This window comes from Martes martes (genome assembly GCF_963455335.1).
Source record: "Martes martes genome assembly, chromosome: 7".
NCBI lineage: Eukaryota > Metazoa > Chordata > Mammalia > Carnivora > Mustelidae > Martes > Martes martes.
The window spans coordinates 79,391,580-79,416,103 of record NC_137894.1 but is presented as its reverse complement, the minus strand read 5'-3'; the positions used below and the strand labels follow the sequence as shown (position 1 = coordinate 79,416,103).

At 36.3% G+C, this 24,524-nt stretch overlaps 1 protein-coding gene and 1 pseudogene across 4 annotated transcripts in view; both read right to left on the bottom strand.

Annotated features, from left to right (window-relative positions):
- The window catches only part of SCFD1 (sec1 family domain containing 1), a 108,410-nt gene that overhangs the window by 26,446 nt on the left and 57,440 nt on the right, over nucleotides 1-24,524 (bottom strand). For all 3 annotated transcript variants that reach the window (XM_080809044.1, XM_080809045.1, XM_080809046.1), the window contains 4 exons: nucleotides 22,391-22,487; nucleotides 17,207-17,277; nucleotides 15,110-15,189; nucleotides 5,119-5,181 (listed from right to left, as the gene is read on the bottom strand). In XM_080809044.1, the coding sequence (XP_080665170.1) occupies nucleotides 5,119-5,181; nucleotides 15,110-15,189; nucleotides 17,207-17,277; nucleotides 22,391-22,487 (311 nt within the window). The remainder of the gene's footprint in view (nucleotides 1-5,118; nucleotides 5,182-15,109; nucleotides 15,190-17,206; nucleotides 17,278-22,390; nucleotides 22,488-24,524) is intronic.
- On the bottom strand, nucleotides 213-989 carry LOC308346047 (small ribosomal subunit protein eS6-like; annotated as a pseudogene). The gene is made up of 2 exons: nucleotides 947-989; nucleotides 213-788 (listed from the first exon to the last, which is right to left on the bottom strand). The product of its transcript is annotated as a small ribosomal subunit protein eS6-like (transcript).

Here is a 24,524-nt window from a genome sequence, read left to right as displayed (position 1 = left end):
ATTAGGGGTGCCACAATCCTCCCCATGTAAGAAAGCAAACTTAACTGACAAATGCAGGTATGTTCTGAATGTTCTATCAACTGTCTATTCCCTTATCTCTCTTCCTCTCCTTGGGCCTTCCTGTTCCCTGACACACAATATTAAAATTAGGTCAATTAATAGCCCTATAATGGCCTCTAAGTGTTCAGGTGAAAGGAAGAATCACATGTCTCTCACTTTAATTTTTGATGTCTGATCTTATTTGTTACTCTTAGACAATCTCTTTTTTCACTGGACTCAGACTTAGAGGTAGAAGCTCTTAGAGAGGACAGCTTCTGCCTCTTGGCAATCTGGTCCTGGTGTTTTCCTTGGCCTCCTTCATTCTCTTGGCCAAAACTTTAGCATATTTTGCAGCTTCTTCCTTACTTTTCTTAGTATGCTGTTTCTGCAGAGCAATATGCTGATGTTTGTGTTGGAGGACATGCGGAGAAACAAGATGTTGAATCTTGGATGCTTTGGTTTCTGGTTTCTTACCTTCTTTGTTTAGGGCATTTCTTACAACATAGGTGGACACCACCTTTACAGAGACTAAAAAGTTTGCAGGTTCTGCTAGCTCGTTTGGGCCCCAAGCAACGAGTACCAGTAGTATCAGTGAGTCCAGGAACATCCCTAGGAACATCCCTCCCCGCCTTTTCTCACAATGACCAAGTTGAGAACATTGAGTTTGGCATCCACAAAGCAACCTCAGACAGATTTGTGCTTTCTTTCTTCAGTCCTCCTTGGTCTTTCTCCAGTCTTCAGGAATGCTCCTTATTCAGCAGCAGGCAGACATGGCTGTAAGTCATGGCCCTTTACTGGGAAGCCTTGTGTGTCCTGCCACAACTGATGCAGACCACATAATCCTCCTTCACCCAGAGCACTGTGGCCATACATTACTTATAAAAGAGGTGAAGTTTGTGTTTATTACTCACTTTAGTGAGTTTCTGGCAGCCAGTAGTTGGGAAAGACATGTTCAGCTTCATCCTAAAGAAGCCTACCACCTCTGGGCACCACGAAAAAGAGCACATGTCTCTCACTTTTAATCAAAAGACAGAAATAATTTAGTGAGGAAGAAGGCATCCTGAAAGCTGAGACAGGCTGAAAGCTATGCCTCTTATGCCAGTTAGCAAAGTTGTGAATGCAAAGGAAAAGTTCTTAAAGGATATTAAAAATGCTATTCCAGTGAACACACAATAAGAAATCAAAACAGACTTATTACTGATATGGAAAATGTTGTGTAGTCTGGATAGAAGATCAAACCAGCCATAAAATTCCCTTCAGCCAAAGTCTAATCCAGAGCAAGGCCTTAATTCCCTTCAATTCTATGAAGGCTAAGAGAGGTGAGGAAGCTGCAGAAGAAAAATATGAAGCTAGCAGAGGTTGGTTCTTAAGGTTCAAGGAAGGAAGTCATCTCTATAAGGTTAAGTGCAAGGTGAAGCAGCAAGTGTTGAAGTTGAAACTGTAGCAAGTTATCCAGATTTAGCTAAGGTAATGAATGAAGGGAGTTACACTAAACAAGAGTTTTTCAATACAGACAAAATAGGACTTCTATTGGAAGAAGATGCCATCTAAGACTCTCACATCTAGCAGAATTCAAGGATTGGCTTCAAAACTTCAAGGACAGTCTGACTCTCTTATTAAGGGCTAATGCGGCTTAAATCTACTCTGTGTTCTAGAAATGGAACAAAAACCTGGATGACAGCATATCTGTTTACATGATTTACTGAGTATTTAAGCCCACTGTTAAAACTCACTGCTCAGAAAAACAGAAAAAAAGATTCCTTCCCAAATAGTACTGCTCACTGACAATATACCTGGCCACCTAAGAAGTGTGATGGAGATGGATAGTGAGATTAATGTTTTTTTTAGCTTGCTAACGAACTACCCATTCTGTAGCCCATGGATCAAGGAGTGATTCTGACTTTCAAGTTTTTTTATTTAAGAAACATATTTCGGGGGCACCTGGGTGACTCAGTTGTTAAGCATCTGTTTTTGGCTCCAGTCATGATCCCAGGGTCCTGCAGTCAAGCCCCACATCAGGCTTCCTGCTCGGAAGGAAGCCTGCTTCTCCCTCTCCCACTTCCCCTGCTTGTGTTCCCTTTCTCATTGTCTCTCTGTCTGTCAAATAAATAAAACCTTAAAAAATAAAAAAAAAATTTTATAATATAGCTGCCACATACAGTGATTTCTCTGATGGATATGAGCAAACTAAACTGAAACTGTTCAAGGTTTTACCATTCTAGATGCCACTAAGAACATTCGTGATTCATGGGATGAGGTCAAAATATCAACATGAACGAAAGTATGGAATAAGGTGATTCCAACATGCCAGATGACTTAGAGGGATTCGGGACTTCAGTGGAGGACTGCAGATGTGGTTGAAATAGAGAACTAGAATTGGAAGTGAAACCTCAAGATGTGACTGAGTTGCTGTAATCTCATGATACAACTTTAATGAGTAAGGAGTTGTTGCTTGAGATGAGCAAAGAAAGTAGTTTCTTGAGACTGAATCTACTCCTGATGAAGATGCTGTGAAGACTACTGAAATGACAACAAAGGATTCAGAATATTCCATAAATTCTGTTGATAAAGCAGTGGCTAGGGTTTACAGGACTGACCCCAATTTCTACTCCAAGTAAAAAGCTATCAAGCTATATGCACTGCCACAAAAAAACGGTGAAGGAAGAGTCCATCAACACAACAAACCTTACTGTAATCTTACGGTAAGAAACTGCCACAGTCACCGCAACCTTCAGGAACCACCACCCTGATCAGTCAGCAACCATCAACATCAAGGCAAGACTCTCCACCATCAAAAAGATTATGACTCGATGAAAACTCAGAGGATGGTTAACATATTTTGGCAGTAAGTTGTTTTTAAATTAAGTATGTAAATTTTTTGACAATACGCTGCTACACCTTTAATTGACTACAGTATTGTGCAAACATAAATAACCTGCATGCATGGGAAACCAAAAAATTAATTTTGATTTGCTTTACTGCGATATTCACTTTATTGCAGTGGTCTGGAACTTAATGCACAATATCTCTGAGGTATGCCTATAGTTTTTAGGCAAATTATAATTTGAAGAGAATTCCCTGCTTTCTTGATTGACTTAATACTAAAATAATAAAATTAAAGATAGTAAATAAGATAACTTGTTTTAGGAATTCAAAACACACTAACAAGTTGAAAATACATATGAGTGTAAGTATTATGAGTAGGTCAAAAGTTACTATTTTCTCTACATCACAGAAGCTAGATCCAGTCCTGTTTATATGATCTCCCCACAATACATAACATCTATGATATAAAAATGTGAAGCACAACATAACTCAATTCTGAAGCAATGTTTACTGCTGAATTTTTAACAACAAAAATAACACCAAAAAATGTCGTGCCACATTGGGTTTACATTTGTGGCTTAATCTCTCACTCTGAATCAAAGGATGCTTTGTGGGATGGAATGGTATTCCTGTATTATGATTATCAGAAGGCTAGGGATTATCCTTCAAATCAAGATTTTCCTATAACACATTTTATTGAAATTCTCAAGTATGAAATCCATAAGAAACCTAATAGGCTTTTAATATTTAGTTAAAATTTTATGACATGAAACTGGAAAGTGTATTAAAAAGATGAGAGTAATTTTCCAAATAAATTTCCTTTTCCTTTACTCCTCTCTGAAATGAAGACCTGGATAAGATGGAAAATCCTTCTTTAATAGAAACAAGAGAAAGTAATCTTTGTTTGAATAAGAGTTCAGAGACAGTTCCCTGGTACCAGGAACTTGAGTGCTAACCTACACAGCACTGCACGAAGGTGAGACTGGCTGGATTAATTTTGTCAAAGCACTTACAAGGTCCTGCCTTAGGCTGAATGTTTTTGCTTTTTGCAAATTGTTTCATTAAAACCTGAAGCTCACGGTGGGGCTAGAATAAGACTGTTTTCCCCCGGGCTACACACTTTTCTTCTAAATTCTAAAAATTAAGGAATTTGAAATAAGTATGGTACAGGGAATCACCTTGTTCAGGTACTTTTAAAATAATGCATACTATAGGATGTTCTGGAATCAAAAGTCCGACCCGCCTCTGGGGCTGTCCTCTTTTCATTTAACAGTATGCCTAGGTCTATCCTGAAGCTAAGTCTAGAATGCCTAGCTCCAAATCTATATTACTTATCAACACTGATGTAAGAATAGCTTTAACCTTCATATAACTTCTGAAAATGGAAAATGTAATTTTTTAAAAAAAGATTTTATTTATTTATTTGACAGACAGAGATCACAAGTAGGCAGAGAGGCAGGCAGAGAGATAGGAGGAAGCAGGCTCCCTGCTGAGCAGAGAGCCTGATTCAGGGCTCGATCCCAGGATCCTGGGATCATGACCTGAGCCAAGGGCAGAGGCTTAACCCACTGAGCCACCCAGGCGCCCCTGAAAAATGTAATGTTTTAAGAAGGCAGTAGGAGAAGCCAATATCTCATACCATGTAAAATATATTAACTTACATTTAAAAATGAGAATTTAAACTTAAGGAAGGCAAAAGCATGTTGACATTCATAGCACAATGAAAACATTCTGAATTCAAAGTGTCAGTTTGTTTCTGGGCGCCTGGGTGGCTCAGTTGGTTAAGTGTCTGACTCTTTCAGCTTAGGCTCCATGCTCATCAGAGAGTCTGCTTGAAGATTCTCTCCCACTGCCCTTCCCCCATCGCTCACTCCCTCTTTCTCTCTAAAGTAAATAAATCATTTAAAAAAAAATGAAATTAAAAAAAAAAAAAGACCAAACCTCCCCCCAACCAAAAACAAAGTGTCAGTGAGGCATGTGAGTCTAATTATGATCTGCAGTAGCAGACTTATTCAATCAGAATTATTATAATTATTTTTTAAAGATTTTATTTACTCATTTGACAGAGATCATAAATAGGCAGAGAAGCAGGAAGAGAGAGGAGGAAGCAGGCAGAGAGAGAGGAGGAAGCACGCTCCCTGCTGAGCAGAGAGCCCGATGTGGGGCTTGATCATGACCTGAACCGAAGGCAGAGGCCTTAACCCACTGAGCCACCCAGGCGCCCCTTCAATCAGAATTATTAAAAATACTTACCCCATTGGTTTCGTGGTAGTGTTACCATAGCTGGCAGGAGCTGAGGCCATCTTGGCAAAAGCCCTGTGAAATAAGAAAGTTATATTAAAAAGTTGATTATCAGAGCTAACATTCAGCATCACAAAATTGAAAACTCTATTGGCTGTAATTTTTACTATGCAGACATTTTCTGAAAATAACAATCATTTTTCAATTAATACAGTGTTTCAGTACAATTAGCACTGGAACAAGTACATAAATACCCTTTATATGATTTTTAATCACATAAAATGATACCCAAGTACAGTACAGTTAGTGCTGAAACACTAAGATCCTTAAAAAAACACAAATGCATTTATTTTCTAAACTTCAAGATTTTTTTCCTACTATTATAAACTTATCATTAACATGAAACAGACCTGCTGCCTTAAAAGAACAATCATGTACTGATTAAATCTCTTTATTGTTCCCCACATTCCATACTTCCTCATCCTCAGACATATATCTTTGCTCATACTGTCCTTTGAGGGGAATAAACTGACTGCTTTCTTCTGCAACAGAAATTGTGCATTTCCTTTTAATACTCAGCTCAAAACCACTTCTTTCATTAACACCATTCTAATTCTACTACCCAATGATTTTTCCTTTTAAGAGTTATATTCTACAACACACACTTTTATACTCAATTACATACAGTCATTTATTTTCAAATCTTTCTAAATGTACAGAATCTATTTAACTAAACTACAGAACTCTGAAGGCTGGGCAAAAAGATGGCACTTAGATGTGTTTTTAAAAATACTTCCCTTCTGAGAATATGTTTACTGTGGAGAATCCAGAAAACAGAATGGTCCCAAAAGAAGCCCACCACTTTGAGGATCACTATTGGGATTTTTGTGTATATTCTTCTAATCCTTGGATATATGTATATTAACATATAGACTTTCAAAAATAAAATCATATTATAAATACTGTTCTATAACATTTTAACAGCATACCACAAATATTTTTATGTGACTCAATATTCTCTTTTAATAATTCCTAATTATTTCAACCGTTTTTGTAAAAGAAGAAGTCTGTTTAAATATGAGAAAACTTCATGAGAGTAAAAAAGGAATGAGAATCACTATGATGTGATAGTTGAGATGCTAAAAATACTCTATTTCAATTTGGACAAAATTTGCTGATAATACCATTAGAGGAAACCCCAAACACAAAAATCACACTCTTGTTCAGAAAGGAGGATGTGAATCAAATGTTTTCAGAAGTAGATGAGAATTTCTGCCCTCAACTGATATTTATTTTTCACTAGAATTAACTGAATCTAGACAATAAAGAAGGGTTAAGTATATAATGGTACACTTTTAGGGCTGAACATCATGCAAACAGTAAACACCACCACTGCAGGAATTTTAAAAAAATACTACTTAAGAAAACGAATTGGTAAAGTGAAAGTTAATGAAAAACTAGAATACAAAACTGTATCTATAATAATGATTTCCAAGTCTTAAAAAAAATGTAATTTGCATATAAAAAGATATACACTATTGTTTAGTTGTAGGCTCTGGATGATGAGATTACAGGTAAATTTTTACTTTATACCTGAGTTTTCTAAAATTTTCTTTGAAGAAGTGGTGTTACTCATAATTAGAAAAAATAACATGTTAGAAATTACATATTTTATAACTATATGAAATGATGCCCAAGGCTGGCTTTCCTCTTATAACAACAAATGTTTGATTAAGGAGTTCCAGACAAATCGTAATATAAAAAGGCAGTTTACAGCTTCTCTTTTTAAAAAGACATTTGTTGTATGTTTTTCTTATTACCAAGAACACAGTCAAATAAAAAGAAATTTGAAAAAGCAGGGGTGCCTGGCTGGCTTAGCCAGTACAGCGTGTGACTCTTGCTTGAGTTTGGAGTCATGAGTTTGAGCCCCACACTGGGGGGCAGAGATTACTTAAAAAAAAGTTGGGGGGGGAAGTGCCTGGCTGACCCTCCAACCCTCCAGTCAGTGGACTGTGTGATTCTTGATCCCTGGGTTCTTAGTTTGAGCCCAAGTTCGGTGTAGAGATTACTTAAAAATAAAATCTTAAAAAAAAAAAAACACCTGAAAAAGCAAACAAAAGTATACATAATAAAAAGCACTCAAACTAAAAAACTCAGAGATAGCCTCTGATAACAACTTGGCACATTTCTTAATATAGTTCAGCTTGGAAAGTATATTAAATCTTGTAGTTTTAATTATCTTAAGAAATATTGTGAGGGTAAAGTTTGTTGTAGACAATTTGGAAAATAAAGATAAGCACACAAAAATTAAAAAATTCTACTACTTTGAATTACCCACTATTAACATTTTAATGTATGTCATTTCAGCTATGTAATGATATGTATATGTTCATACATACATACAAACACAGAGATGAATGGATAGAGAGCATACTGTAAAAATTGTCATCTAAGTTTTAGCTCAAATACCACCTACTCAAGAGACTTTCCTGATCTCCTCGACAAATTTAACTCTCACCCCCAACTTAAGATCTTGTCACTTGCACTCATATGTGGAATTTAAGAAACAAAACTGATGAACATAGGGGAAGGGAAGGAAAAATAGAATAAAAACAGAGAGGGTGGCAAACCATAAAAAGCTCTTAAGTACAGAGAAAAACTGAGGGTGCTGGAGGGGAGGTAGGTAGGAGGATGGAATAATTAGGTGGTGGGCATTAAGGAAGGCACTTGATGTTATAAACACTGGGTGTTATATGCTAATGATGAATCACTAAATTCTACCCTAGAAACTTAATACACTAAAAGTTAACTAATTTGAATTTAAATAAAATCTAAAAAAAAAGAAAAATCTTATCATTTGCTGTTATTTTCTTTGTATCACTTAGTACGGTTTAATATTATTCTGTTCCTTTTTCACTTATTGGTTGATTATTGTTCCCTCCATGTAAATTCAGTGAGCATAGGGGCTTTCCACATGTTCACAATTATATTTCCAATGTCTAGAAGAATCTCAAGGCATCGAGAAGAGGAAATCAATGAACAGTGTTATAAACTATTTTTTTGTCATATAACATACGCATTTTCCAGTGTTATTAAATAAGTCTTCTACAACACGATTTTTAATTTTCAATTGTATTCTATCTTTTGGAAATGCCTATTATAGGACATTTAGGTTGGTTGCGTCTAAGATTTTACAACACCAATTACTTCCTTGGGATAAATCCTTAAGAGCAGAAGTGTGCTGTCAAAGATTTTTTTTAAAACAATTATTTTTAGGGACGCCTGGGTGGCTCAGTTGGTTAAGCAGCTGCCTTCGGCTCAGGTCATGATCCCATCATCCTGGGATCGAGTCCCACATCGGGCTCCTTGCTTGGCAGGGAGCCTGATTCTCCCTCTGCCTATGCTCGCTCACTCTCTCTCCCTCTCTCTCTCTCTCTCTGACAAATAAATAAATAAAATCTTTAAAAAAAAAAAAAAACAAAAAAAAAACAATTATTTTTAGAGGGGTAACATGATGGCAGAGGAGTAACCTAAATTTCGTCTGGTCCCAGCAACTTACCTAGATAGTTATCAAACCATTCGAACACCTACGAACTCAACAGACAGAAGAAAAGAATAGCAGCAACACTATGAACAGAAAAGCAACCACTTTCTGGAAGGTAGGATATGCGGAGAAGTGAATCCAAGGTGATATACTGGAATATAGACCGTGGGGGTGGGGGGAGCTCTGTCAGCTGGCTCCCGCAACTGATAGAGCAGCAGAGCACAACGCACAAAACTGGAACTTTTAAAAGTCCGCTTGACTGAGGGAATGTCACTCCAGTGGCTAAGTGGGGGGGGGGGTAGAGCCCTCACTGGCACACTGTGGTTTCAGGACCCTCGGGGTCACAGAAAGACTGAGGGTGCCTGAGTGTGGCAGAGCTCCCAGGTATCAGAGCAGGGAAGCTGGCTGCGAAAACAGAGCCAAGGAGTGGGCTCTTGGTTTGGGGTTGCCATAAACCAGATCCCCAGCACAGGTGGGCCACTGCTCTTCAAGCAGGGACCCAACAAGCAGCAAATCCAGGGAGACTCCCCTACCTCCCCCTGGGAGGAGTGGCATGGGAGCACACTAGAGGAATCTGCTGGGTTTGGAGATTCCAAATGGGGCCCTGTGCTAAAGATGGAAATGCTCAGTCAAAGGCCAGGTGAGCAAGGAGTGTGGCCCGAGACAAGGGAGACAGGAGTGATTAACTGCTTTTCTCTGAGGGTGCACTGAGGAGTGGGGCCCTGAACTCTCAGCAACTCCAGGGCCAGAGATTGGGAGGCTGCCATTTTCATTCTCTCCTCCAAAGCTATACAGAAAGTTTTCAGGGAACAAAAGCTACCAAGAGCAAACCCGAGCATATTAGTTAGCCTGGCCCCTGGCAAGGGCAGTGCAATTCTGCTTGGGGCAAAGACACTTGAGAATCACTGCAACAGACCCCTCCCCAGAAGATCAGCAAGAGCATCCAGCCAAGACCAAGTTTACCAATCAATGAGAACTGCAAAACTCCAGTGCAAGGGGGAATATAGCACATGGAATTCATGGCTTTTTTCCCCATGATTCCTTAGTCTTTCAAAGTTAACTTTTAAATTTTTCTTTTCCTGTATTTTTTTTGAATTTTTCTTTTCCTTTAAATATTTTATTTATTTTCCAGAGAGAGAGAGAGAGAGCGAGCGAGCGCTCAAGTAGGCAGAGCAGCAGGCAGAGGGAGAGGGAGAAGCAGGCTCTCTGCTGAGCAGGGAGCCTGAGGCGGGGCTTGATCCCAGGACCCTAGGATCACAATGCCAGCCAAAGGCAGACACTTAACCAACTGAGCCACTCAGGCACCCCCTCTTCTTTCTTTTTTCAATCAACTTATTATCTTAACAATTCCTTTTTTAAAATCTTAATTTTCACTTTTACAGTCATATTTTATTCCTTCATTGTAGTTAACCTTATTTTTTGTATATATGTAAGTTTTTCTTTCTTTAAAATTTTGTCAGGCAGTCTCTTCTAAAAAGCCAAAATACACCCCAAATCTAGTGGGTGCCTCTGTTTTATTCCCCAGCCTGATTTTATTCTTTTTTTTTTTTTTCCCCTTATCCCTTTGGTTTTGGGTCTCTTCTGATTTGTGTAGTGTATATTTTTCTGGGGACACTGTTACCTTTTAGCATCTTGTTCTCTCATCTATCTATTCTTTTCTGGACAAAATGAAAAGAAAAGAAAAATTCACCTCAAAAAAAAAAAAAAGAGTAAGAGGTACTACCAACTGACAGGGACCTAATTAACATGGACATTAGTAAGACATTGGAACTACAGGTCAGAATGATGATTATAAAGATAATAGCTGGGCTTGAAAAAAGCACAGAGGATACTAGAGAATCCCCTTTTGGAGAAGTAAAGTCTAACCAAGTCAAAATCAAAAAGGCTATTAATGAGATGCAAAAAAAATGGAGGCTCTAACTCCTGGGATAAATGAGGCAGAAGACAGAATTAGTGATATAGAAGACCAAATGATGGAGAATAAAGAAGCTGAGAAAAATAGAGATGAACAACTACTGGATCACGAGGGGAGAAACTGAGAGATAAGTGATATCATAAAACAAAACAATAATAGGGATTCGAGAAGAAGAGAAGGGCAGACAGTATATTGGACCACAGTATAGTGGAGAACTTCCCTAATTTGGGGAAGGAAACAGGCATCAAAACCCAGAAGGCACAGAGAACCCTCGTCAAAAATCAATAAAAATAGGTCAACACCCAATCATCTAATAGTAAAACTTACAAATCTCAAAGACAAAGAGAAAATCCTGAAAGCAGCTCGGGATAAGAGGTCTATAACCTACAATGGTAGAAACAATAGACTGGCAGCAGACCTATCCAGTGACCTGGTAGGCCAGAAAGGACTGGCATGATATATTCAGAGCACTAAATGAGAAAAATATGCAGCCAAGAATACTATATCCAGTTAGGCTGTCATTGAAAATAGGAGAGTTAAAAAGCTTCCAGGACAAACAAAAACTAAAAGAATTTGCAAACACCAAACCAGCCCTACAGGAAATATTGAAAGAGGTCCTCTAAGCAAAGATAGAGCCTTAAAGTAGCATAGACCAGAAAGGAACAGAGACAATATACAGTAACTGTCACCTTACAAGCAATACAATGGCACTAAAGTCATACCTTTCAATAGTTACTCTGAATGTAAATGGGCTAAATGCCCCAATCAAACTGTTCAAAATCCTTGGGATTCAGCAAAGGTGGTACTAAGAGGAAAGTATATAGCAATACAAGCCTTTCTCAAGAAACAAGAAAGGTCTCAAATATACAACCTAACCCTACACCTAAAGGAGCTGGAAAAAGAACAGCAAGTAGAGCCTAAACACAGCAGAAGAAGAGAAATAATAAAGATCGGAGCAGAAATCAATGAAACAGAAATGAAAAGAACAGCAGAACAGATCAATGAAACTAGGAGTTGGTTCTTTGAAAGAGTAAGATTGATAAACCCCTGGCCAGACTTATCAAACAGAAATGCTAAAGGACCCAAATAAATAAAATCATAAATGAAAGAGGAGAGAGCACAACTAACACCAAAGAAATACAAACAATTATAAGAACATTATTATGAGCAACTATATGCCAACAAATCAGACAATCTGGAAGAAATGGATGCATTCCTAGAGATGTATAAACTACCAAAACTGAGCCAGGAAGAAAGAGAAAACCTGAACAGACCCATAACCCCATAACCAGCAAGGAAATTGAAGCAGTCATAAAAAATCTCCCAAAGAACAAAAGCCCAGGGCCAGATGGCTTCCCAGGGAAAATCTACCAAACATTTAAAGAAGAATTAATACTCATTCTTCTGAAACTGTTTCAAAAAACAGAAATGGAAGGAAAACTTCCAAACTCATTTTGAGGCCAGCATTACCTTGATCCCAAAGCCAAACAAAGACCCTATCAAAAAGAAGAATTATAGACCAATATCCCTGATGAACATGGATGCAAAAATTTTCACCAAAACAATAGCCAACAGAATTCAGCAGTACATTAAAAAGATTATTCACCACAACCAAGTGGGATTTATTCCTGGTCTGCAAGGTTGGTTCAACATCCATGAATCAATCAATGTGATATACTACATTAATAAAAGAACAAGAACCATATGATACTCTCAATAGATGCAGAAAAAGCATCTGACACAATAAAGCATCCCTTCTTGATTAAATGTCTTCACAGTATATGAACAGAAGGAACATAACTCAGTTTCATAAAAGCCATTTATGGAAAGCTCACAGCGAACATCACTCTCAATGGGAAAAACTGAGAGCTTTTCCCCTAAGGTCAGGAACACGGCAGGGCTGTCCATGATCACCACTGCTATTCAACATAGTACTAGAAGTCCTAACTTCAGCAATCAGACAACAAAAAGAAATAAAAGGCATCCAAATTGGCAAAGAAGTCAAACTCTCACTCTTTGGAGATAAGACAACCCAAAAGACTCCACCCCAAAACTGCTAGAACTCATACAGGAATTCAGAAAAGTGTCAGGATATAAAAAGAATGTACAGAAATCAGTCGCATTTCTATACACCACCACCAAGACAGAAGAAAGAGAAATTAAGGAGTTGATCCCATTTACAATTGCACCCAAAACCATAAAATACCTAGGAATAAATCCAACCAAAGAGATAAAGAATCTGTACTCAGAAAATTATAGAATACTCATGAAAGAAATTGAGGAAGACACAAAAGAAATGGAAAAACGTTCCATGCTCATGGATTAGAAGAACAAATATTGTGAAAATGTCTATGCTACCTAAAGCAATCTACACATTCAATGTAATCCCTATCAAAATACCATCAACTTTTTTCACAGAAATGGAACAAATAATCCTAAAATTTGTATGGAACCAGAAAAGACCCTGAATAGCCAGAGGAATGTTGAAAAGGAAAGCAAAGCTAGTGGCATCACAATTCCAGACTTCAAGCTCTATTACGAAGCTGTAATCATTAAGACAGTATGGTACTGGCACAAAAACAGACACACAGATCAGTGGAACAGAACAGAGAGCCCAGAAATAAACCCTCAACTCTATGGTCAACTAATCTTCAACAAAGCAGGAAAGACTGTCCAATGGAAAAAAGATGGGTCTCTTCAACAAATGGTGCTAGGAAAATTGGACAACCACAGGCAGAAGAAACTGGATCATTTCTTTATACCACACTAAAAAAACAGACTCAAAATGGATGAAAGACATCAATGTGAGACAGAAATCCATTAAAATCCTTGAGAAGAACACAGGCAGCAACCTCTTCAACCACAGCCACAGCCACTTCTTCCTAGGAACATCAAAGGCAAGGGAAGCAAGGGCAAAAATGAACTATTCAAGGGACTTCATCAAGATGAAGAGCTTTTGAACAGCAAAGGAAACAGTCAACAAAACCAAAAGACAACTGACAGAATAGGAGAAGATATTTGCGAATGACATATCAGATAAAGAGCTAGTGTCCAAAATCTGCAAGGAACTAAAGTCAACACCCAAAGAACAAATAATCCAATCAAGAAATGGGCAGAAGACATGAATAGACACTTTTCCAAAGAACATATCCAAATAGCCAAGAGACACATGAAAAAGTGCTCAACATCACTTGGCATCAGGAAAAATAAATCAAAACCACAATGAGATAACCACCTCACAGAAGCCAGAAGGTCTAAATTAACAAGTCAGGAAATGACAGATGTTGGTGAGGATGCACAGAAAGGGGAACCCCCCTACACTGTTGGTGGGAATGCAAGCTGGTGCAGCCACTCTGGAAAACAGTATGGAGGTTCCCCAAAAAGTTGAAAATAGAGCTACCCTACAACTCAGCAATTGCACTACTGCGTATTTACCCCAAAGATACAAATGTAGTGATCCGAAGGGGCATGTGCAACCCCAGTGTTTATAGCAGTAATATCCACAATAGCCAAACCATGGAAAGAGCCTAGATGTCTATCGATAGATGAATGGATAAAGAAGATGTGGTGTATACACACACACACACACACACACACACACACACACACACACACGATAGAATATTATGGAGCCATCAAAAATGAAATCTTACCATTTGCAATGACATGGATGGAACTAAAGGGTATTATGCTAAGTGAAATAAGTCAATCAGAGAAAAACAATTATCATATGATCTCACTGATATGTGGAATTGGAGAAACAAGGCAGGGGATCATAGGGGAAGAGAGGAAAAAATGAAACAAGACAAAGCCAGAGAGGGAGACAAACCATAAGAGACTCTTAACCTCAGGAAACAAACTGAGGGTTGCTGGAGTGGAGGGGGAGGGAAGGATGGGGTGGCTGGGTGATGGGCATAGGGAGAGTATGTGATATGATGAGTGCTGCGAAAGGTGTAAGACTGACAAATCATAGACCTGTACCAAATAATAATACATTCTTATGCATTATATGAAATAATGCATTATATATTAATAAAAAAATAATCAATTAAGAAATAAATTACCACCTGAAAAAAAAATAAAAACAAAAATTCTAGTTCTCTAAAAAAATTATTTTTATACCATCTAGCAAAAATTGTGACAATCTGTGTTTTTAATAGCGGAATTTAATGCACCAATTAACCTGCCTATATCCTTGGCACAGCACTTTGCTAAATCTTTGCCCTATGTTAATCTGCATTTCTCTACAAGTGAAATTAAAATCTTCTTTTAATGTTTTTGAGACATGTGACCCAAACATTTCAGTCTTTGATGTTCTTAATCTAATCAGTAAAGAAAATATAAACTTGTCTAAGAAAGAAAGTTACCATTTTATGTAATTTTAAATTGTGGACAGGGAGGGCCAGATAGGGAAATATTTATGCTACTGAATTTAAGAAAAAGAAGAAAAAAAGGTACTATTAAATTTTCTTGTTAACATTCCCATTTTCTTGGGAACTCTACTTCTATTGTACTCTCTTATATAAGAAGAAAATAAAACTTACTTCCACTGTTTGATATATTGTAAGGGATTAAGGTTGCATCCTGCATCAGTTAAGGCTTTTTTGTATTGCTCCAAATCAGCCTGAAATAAGCAAAGAATGGTATCATAAAAAATTTTACTTTTGTGAAAGAGAAGACCATTTTGTTTGTTATTATTTGATTAATCAAAAAGTTAGACCAAAGGCATGAGTTCAAATTCTAGGCACCCAAGTAGAGTGGAGTCATATTTTAAGTGAGTATATAAGTGAGCACCTGAGACAAAAATCATATCTAATGAAAATTACCTTTGTCAGGCTCCCAAATCACCTAGCCAGTATTCTGACATCCCTCAGTGAGTCCAACAAAGCCAGTTTCTTCTCCATTTTCAAAATAGACTGCCTTTCCTTGGGATAAGCACTAAATGAATATCTGACTAGACAAAGAGTATTTTAAAACCAGAAACACAAGGGGATATTATGACATGACACTGACTGGAGGGAAATGTAGACTCAGGTTTTCCCCTCTCATATGCACTCTTACGGTCCAAATTCATTAACTGAGTATTAGGTGTCTTACACTTTTTAAACTATTGTTTTCTCTTTCTTGCTATTTTTGTTTCCTGATGAGTAAGTGTAGTTGAATTCCTGTACTTTATAAAAGCCTATCATCATAGTGACTCCACCATAAAAATTTACAAGATAGACATTTAAAGCTCAACAGAGATGTTTACTACTTTGCATTTTTGGGGCTATCAGGCTGTCATAATTTGCTTTAAGCCTTAGTGATCACTTAAACTTATGAAAAGACATGGTCCTTACCAAAAATAAATAAAAATAAAATATGTGGTCAAAATAAGGGAACATGGAATTAAGTTTTAAAATAATAAATTCTTAAGAAAGTACTATAAATAGGCTATAATCCTTTATATATATATATAAAAACCTATATATAAAGCCTGTAAAAATCCCCTAAGATACAGGTATGAGATACTCCTGAAAAGAAAACCACACTTTCTTACTGAATTAAAATAAAAGCTATATGCCCAAAATAAAGCAGAATTGGCCTAAAGGAAATACTGGGTTTCGTTAACTGTTTTAACACACCAGAGATTTTTGACCAAAAGAAGTGTTATGATCAAACAGACTTTTAAAAATAAATGCTGCCAGAGAAGGAAAGAAGTTTACAATTATATCATTCTAGATGTCATCTCTAAAATTCTCATGCTTGTTGCTCATCCAGTAAAATTTCACTGAGTTAACATTAGAGAGAGTTAGCTGGTCTCTAACCCGGCAACAACACTGACACCAAAATCACCATTTGCCTTCAAAATCAATTACCTATACATAAACATTTTTTTCTTCAAAAGCAACTGATGACCTACCACATAAAATGAAAAACAATAAAATTACCCACAAAATTACCCAATCTTCCAGTGAGGGAAAAAAAATCTTTCAGAAAGGAAAATGTATCATTTTCCAATCATTCTGAGGATTTATTGATATAGAAGTTATTTGATTGCAATACAAAAAAGTCAACTTTATTTTTCTATGAATCATATGACAGATATAAATATGAAGTTTAATCTCATTAAATTTAAAACTACAGTATTTATGTAACTTTTTGGAACTCTGAGTATTCTCTCCTACAATTGACTCCTTATATTCTATAATGAACATTAGTTTTAATAACCTTAAAATATTACCAAATTTTTACTTTAGGTTATAGATAAATTCACTGGAAGACATTAGTGGCTATAGCTCAAAGAAAACAGAGTTTTTAAGATTATCACATAATAAGAAATAAGACCAATGTTTCAAAAAGCATAGCAAACTTGGATAACTTAGTTTACAATAGCTATTTTCCAGAAATAAGAATCTTGGCCATTTGAATCCAATTCATATTCCAACAACTTAGAAGTGGTCAGACATTTCATGAGTGGATAGTTCTCTTTGTGACAACAAATATTGCTATAAAACTCAGCAATAAATAGAACTAGCCTTAACAAACTGTTTTTCTTTTAAAGAAAGGAATGAGGTAGTTATTTGGCCATAGTGGTCTTCTATTTTTGAAACAGACAAATATTTCCCCTTCTATCCAATAACTGAACAAGGAGGACATACCTCAGAGGGTGCTTGCTGTGCACTTATATAATAAATAAGAAACAGCCTCATTTTATCTTCTGGAGTTCCTGCTACATAGGGGAATATAAATAAAAAAACTTTCATAATTCTGGTTAAGTATTATAGTCAACACAAGTATATAAAAATTTAAGGCACATAAATGTGAAAAGATAAAATATGGTTCTTGATTTAACTGACTTAAGATTACAGACACTATAACTATAACCATGTACAATACAGATATGGAAAAAATATTAAATGCTGTGGGATTAAAGGAATGGAATACAGAAGTATGTCCATTCTATCTTTCAAAATATCTGTAAGAGATTTACATTTTATATGTGAACTAGGAAAGAAATAAAGGCATAGGTAGGGTAATCACAGAATTCTAAAACAGGATCTTCTGAGATGGAAAGGGGATGCCAGTAATAATTATGTAAGGACAACAGATATAAAAATGAGACTGTTCTGGGAAACTAGCTATATGGTCATTCTAGGTTTTGGGTTACAAAACTTTGGTACTTCTCAAAAGTGTGGTTACCATATAAATGTCTCTTTCTGAAGGGTACCGTATCACTTATAAGATTTGGAAAAAGAATACGTATATATTAAAATAAACACTGTTGTATAATACAAAATATATTTGCCTGAAATTGTTTAAGACAAAACATAAGATTTCAAGGAAATTTCTTGCTTGCAGTGGGTCTGATCTGCTACTCCTATTACCCAGAGCCCAAAACTGGACAGAGAAACTCATTTATTTCCCCCTCTGCTACTGCATGTACTCTGGTGCAAAGCACTGGTCACACAATTTGCACAATTTCACCACCAACAATTAACAATATGCACTCTCACTTCAAAGTGTGTCCTAATACTCAAGAACTTGAAACTGTTACACTTTATTATAGAATAAAAACTAGGAAAATTTTTTCAAAACATGACTAATGAACTATCGATTTTTTATATGGTTCAGAAGCCAGATAACCATTCTCAAATTATCCTTATTCCCTAAATATGACAACGAACGGTAATAAAGATCAATGATGGGTTTTCCAAAGTTCTGATATTTACAAATAAATGTATCTTGGACATTTTGAAAATCAGGTTATGAAATTCAGGGTCTTGTTTAAGTCCTAGGAGAAAGCTGCTATTTTTGTTTAGCAGGTAATTTGTTGGTTGGGTTCAGGCCAAAGTTACGACAGCTTTCTGTGGGTTGTGGCTCCATCACTGATTTATATTTTCAAAAACTTCTGCAGTGCTACTAGGATCTGTCCGACCATCTAGTGGCCACTATGGGAACTGGGAAACTAGCCCTTCAACTCGCAGTCTTTGAAATAATACTGTTTAGGATCTAATTCACGTATGTGCAGCTCAGGGGCGAGCCCAGCAATTCATAAACAACTTTATGAGGTTGCTTTCCTGAGCTCCTTCCTCTCCGCAATCTTGGTAGTTTCCAATTACCCTGGCTTTCCCTTTTTGGTGCTCTATCCCGAAAGCTTTGGCTTTAGTTATCCTGTTCCACTGTGCATTTCCTGCAACTATGACTAAGTAGTTAGAAGGCAAAGAGAAAAACAAACAAACAAACATTGAGGCTTGCTGCAGGCTCTTGGGACCACCACTCCTAAAACAGGAGACAAAGACTCCCCTCCTTCAGAGTTTTAGGGGCCTGTAAATCAACATCCTCAGCATCTAGCATAGCCTTTCTAATAGCAGGCACTTATTCTGCTTAAAGAAGAGGGAGTTCCCATTCTTTTCTCCAAGGAGAAACACATTTTATAGCTGCTATAGTGTTAATAATAAGCCCTCAAAATTTCTGCTAAGGGTTTTAAGAATACCATGATGGTAAGAGTTGGAGAATATCCTGATGCTTATAATAATATTAATCACAGGGGCGCCTGGGTGGCTCAGTGGGTTAAGCCTCTGCCTCCGGCCCAGGTCATGGTTTCAGGGTCCTGAGATCAAGCCCCATATCAGGCTCTCTGCTCAGCGGGGAGCCTGCTTCCCCCTCTCTCTCTGCCTGCCTTTCTGCTTACTTGTGATGTCTCTGTCAAATAAATAAATAAAATCTTTACAAAAATATTAATCACAGAGGAATCAAATGGAAATTATAAAAATGTATCCTTTACAACTGCAAGTACTCTAGAACCTCCAACTGGCAGCCTGGATCCTCTTGTCATACCTAAGCTTCCACCGGAACTGCTTCAATTTTAAAGTCAGTTTTCTTACTGAGTAATCTGATGTATCTTAGGGAAAAGTTTTAAGTAGAATTCAGAAAGCTTTTTATCTCCCTGAATAATTTGCGAGTAAGTTTTTGACCTGCTGTCCCATCATTCCCAAATGTCAGACATTCTCCAATATAATAAGTTCAATATAACAACTATCAAAATCAGGAAATCAGCATTGATACATTAGTAATAACATATAATCCTCAGATGTCATTTCAAGTTTCACCACTAGTCTGTAATATCCTTTATGACAAAAGGATCAATTTTAGAATCATGTGGGATATACAGCTGCCACACAACATACAGTTAACTTCTTCCGTATGAAACAGTTCCTCAGTCTTTCCTTGACTTACATGGCCTTGATGTTTTAGGAGATTACAGGCCTTTTTTTGTTTTTGTTTTTTTGGTAGAATATCTCATAATTAAATTTTGTTTGATATTTCCTCATGATCAGATTCAAGTTATACACCTTTGGCAAGAATATCACAAGAAAAAACTATATTCTTTGTATTGCATCCTATTGGATGGGGCATTATTTCAATATGTCTCGTTACTGATGATGGTCACTGAGATTACCTAGTAAGGGATCTATCGTACTTTTCCACTGTAAAGTTAGTTTTCTCTTTGTAATTAAGAAGTATTTTGCAGGGAGGTAATTTGAAACTAAATATCCTGTGAAACTTCAACTTATTCATTTACTATATCTCTGTGAACTGATGGCTTCCTATTTCATTCAGTGAGTTACAATTTGTTATCATTATTTATTTTGATACTCATGATGTCATGATCTCGCCACTGGGGGCCTCTTCAAGCAGACTTCTAGGTCTCTTTGACATGTCCCATCACTTTCTGAGTATATTCCTTGTTTTCTGACACAACAAACTGTTCTAGGCTCATTTTGTATTTTCTCTTCCTACCTCATTTTGTATTTTCTCTTCCTACCTCAGCCCTGGAATCAACTACTTCTCCAATGAGTAGAAAATGGTATTTATAAGCTAAAGTCTTTATACTGGAGTATTGTTACTCCACCCCTGCTTATTTGGCTGGACTACGGAACACATATAGGTGTACACAACCTATCTGTATTTATTTCTCTGACAAATACGTAGTGAAAACACAGGTCTACAATGACACCTTTAATTCCAATCCAACATTACAGGACTCATTATATTTTTCTCCCTTTCCATATTTGTAACTTCCTTCCCTGACAACAGGAAACCTAGCTCCTTTTGTATTATCTGACATACACACTTATTTAACCAGTCTGCGGTATGTAACAAATATCCTATCTCTGCAGCCATCCCCTTGCCTGCATGGATGTCTTCTCACTCCATTTGGGCTCTGATTCCCTACAGTGGACTCACTCACATGCCTGGCCATACTTCTCACCCCACTTAGCATCAGCTGGGTTGCTCCTGTGTACAGTCACCTTCTTCAATCTGTTAGAGCTTTTTTTTTTTTTTTTTAAAGATTTTATTTATTTGACAGACAGAGATCACAAGTAGGCAGAAAGAGAGGGGGAAGCAGGCTCCCCGCTGAGCAGAGAGCCCAATGTGGGCCTTGATCTCAGCACCCTGAGATCACGACCTGAGCCAAAGGCAGAGGCTTATTAACCCACTGAGCCACCTAGGCGCCCTGTTAGAGCTTTTATATACCATGTTTTCACATGTGGATACTCTGCTCAATTCACTGGTGGCTTTGACACTTCATGGTAGATCACCAATCTTCCCTCTACCCCACATGTGGTTGCCCTTCTCATCTTGCTCAGGTTCCAACATCTTGTTCTGGGCTAAAGTGGCACCAGACTTCCACTCTGCATGAAGGCCTACCTTGTTCTGCAATTCTTAATGTCTTTACAAATAAACCAAAAAAGTAAGGGAAAGAAAACAGGAAGGGTCTGATTGTTTTTCTATCAACACATTAATTTGCTTCAACTTTACTAAAAACTTATTGTAAATAATAAGGAATAGTTCTGAAGTGATGCGCTTATATATTTTTCATTTTTTCATTACAAATGCAGGAGGTTGAGCCCCACATTGGTGGTAGATATCACAAGTGTAAATACCTTCAAAATGCTAGGTTCTCACTACAAATCTAGCTTCTTAAAAGTGTGAACAATATTTACAGCTTCTTAGAAGTTTTTAGGAGTAGAATCTCTAATTACAATTTGGACTTTATTATTTTTCAACTTGGAATAAGGTCTAAAACTCATACCTAACTCTAACTCAAAAACCATCATCATTCAGCTAAATAATCTGTATGCAAAATATAAACTGAACAGCTTATATACTTTTTTATTCATTTTGGAAAAGCACTGAAATTTGAATTGAAAGCTATTCTGAAATGATCAAATCTCTAAAGTATAATTTTAGAGGCTAAAACCTATGTGGATCCCATGATCATTATAATTGAAAGCAATAATTACAATACATTTTTTAAGTACAAAGAATCCTATCTTGTTTTAAGAAAAGCTAATATAGAAATAGTTAAATGCAAATATAAAGGTTCTGATTAAGGAGTTTCTTCAAAAGTAAATTCCCTAAATATTTAAAACAGAATTCAGTTTTAGATATATCTTTTTAGGAAACTCTTGAAGGTTAAACCAAGGTAATTAGAAAATATAACACTTAGAGACACCTGCTTTGAATGTTATACCTTCAAAAATCTTCGAAAATCAGCAGAAATTGAACTTCAGATATATTACCATGTTAAATAAATGAATATAACAAGTTCTTAAATACCATGAGAGAAAAGTTCAATAACATAAAATGCAAATCATTTTTCCACTTTAAGAAATGCTTTGCTACAAACTTCTCAACAGAAAATAGCTCATTTAGTTATCTCATTATTAGCATGTGTTGTCAGAAAAAAGATAATTCTATTCAGATATTACTTAAATTGAAATGCTGGTTTCATCAACTGTGAATCTTAACAGTAACCTTGAATTTATGGTACATACCATCAGGATCTGATATTATATCTAGAAGAGATTTATCCAGAGTAGTTTTGCTCATTATTTTTTCTTCGTATTCAAAATATACGTCTAGTTTTCTTGCCTGTTTCAAAATAAATATTAGATTAGGCTACATCAAGTAATAAAAACACACTAAGGGCCTCTCAGCTTACAAGTTTCTATTTTTTATGATCAATTTTTTAAAACAAGCATTTTCTAATAGAATTTATTTTCAAAGTTTCTTACTTTTGATTACTTAATGTAAAAAACAATTGCCTATTTTATCATATCTGACTTACAAATTTAGAATTAATTCTGCATATTATATGTGTATTAGCAAAGATAAAAATCACACCAATCTCATTTACTATATTAATTAGCAACTAGCATATAAATTATATTGTATTCCATGCAAATTAATGTCAGGTGGTCATGTTATGTTTACTTTAGTGCGCAAATCCATACATTTTCACCTTAACTAGACAGAAAATTACCCTAAATAAATTATTTTCAGTGGTTTTTAAATAAAACTAATTTTCCTACTTAATACTTTGAAGTTTTAGGTAATGAAAAAGTAGTCAAACTAAGCTTTTCTGTATGATATCTCTTCTGATTTAAAATTTATTAAAATTATCCAAAAGAAGTTAAAATGTTAGGTTCCTCCAAAGTAAATAAAAATTATCATTACTGAGTATCTACTAAATTATGATTCAATAATACCAAAGAGAAAAGAATATGATTTCTATTGAAAGTGTTAACAATCTAAGTGGGAGTAGAAATCATTCATGAAATAAATTAGAATACTCAGAGATACCAATGAAGAACCAAAGTATAAACATAGAACATAAATATATTAAGCTAAAACGATAGAATGAAATAAACAGTTAACCAACTGCAGAGAAGAAAGTAATGTATTTTGACTTGAGTTTCGAAAGTGATTTGGGGACATGAACAGAGTTCATGTCAGTGAAACGGATCATACCATGGCATAATCAGAGTGCAGAATTCTGAATGGTAGACTAAGGAGTGATTTCATATATAAGGTAACAGAAAGTCAGTCAGAGTCCTTCAGTCCCATCCCCCCGCAGTGGCACACAAGGCCAGAGTTTTAAATAGATGAAATACTCAGTTTAAAAATCAAAACAACATAAAAAGGTGTATTTTGAGACCTGTCCTCACCCATCTTCTCTTCTACCCCTATGCCTATGGATATTTACTTCAATTATTTCTTCTATAGTTGTCCAGTTCCTTTATGCAAAATCTAAGAAAATAGGGTCTATATCCTAGTATTCTTCTGCTTTCTGACACAAAGGGAATATACTATACTCTTCTGTTCCTTGCTTTAACTTAACAATCTATTCTGTATCAAACATAGGGAATTCCCTTGTCAATCAACTCCTGGTAGGCATATAATGAACTCTGTAAACAGAGTTTTCCTTCTTACAAACCTTTTTACCCTTCATAGTGTTCAGGCAGGAACTATTTTAGCTACTGTATAAAGCTACTTTCAGTACCACAGATTAAGAGGTGAAGTCCTAGGAATGGAAAAATATAATATTAAAATGGACAAAAGAAACAGAAAAGAGATCCTAGGAACAAGACCATGATAGTGGCTGTGGGAATGGAAAGAGACAGATATGTAATAACATGTGAATGGATATGGGAAGCAAAGTAGTGAAAAAAAGTCAAAGATAACTCCAGGGGAACTAGGATGATGGCAGTAGCAACTATGTTAATGTGAACTGAATATTAGACTGGGAAAGGCTAATTATCTGTAGAGTGAAGCCAGGAAAGAGGAGGAGGGAGGTGATAAAACTGTATTAAGCTGACTTTCAGACCCTCAAAATCTTCTCTAGCCAACCTTTTCTGTTTCACCACTATTCACTGTATTTAGTTCCCTTTAGTCACATCAAATAACCTCACTTTTCATTAAACATCATGTATGCTTTTAGTCCTCTTGGGTTTGGGTTGGGTTATTCTCTTAGCTTTTTAAGAATATATTCCTTCTCCATTACCTGTGCAGTGAATTCTATTCATTAAGGACGAGCTTCTCTGCAACTCTCTTCAATCTTTATTTCTTTCTCTTCTTGCCCCTCCCTCAATCTCCTTCTTGGCTGGAAGAATTTATTATTCCCTTGAA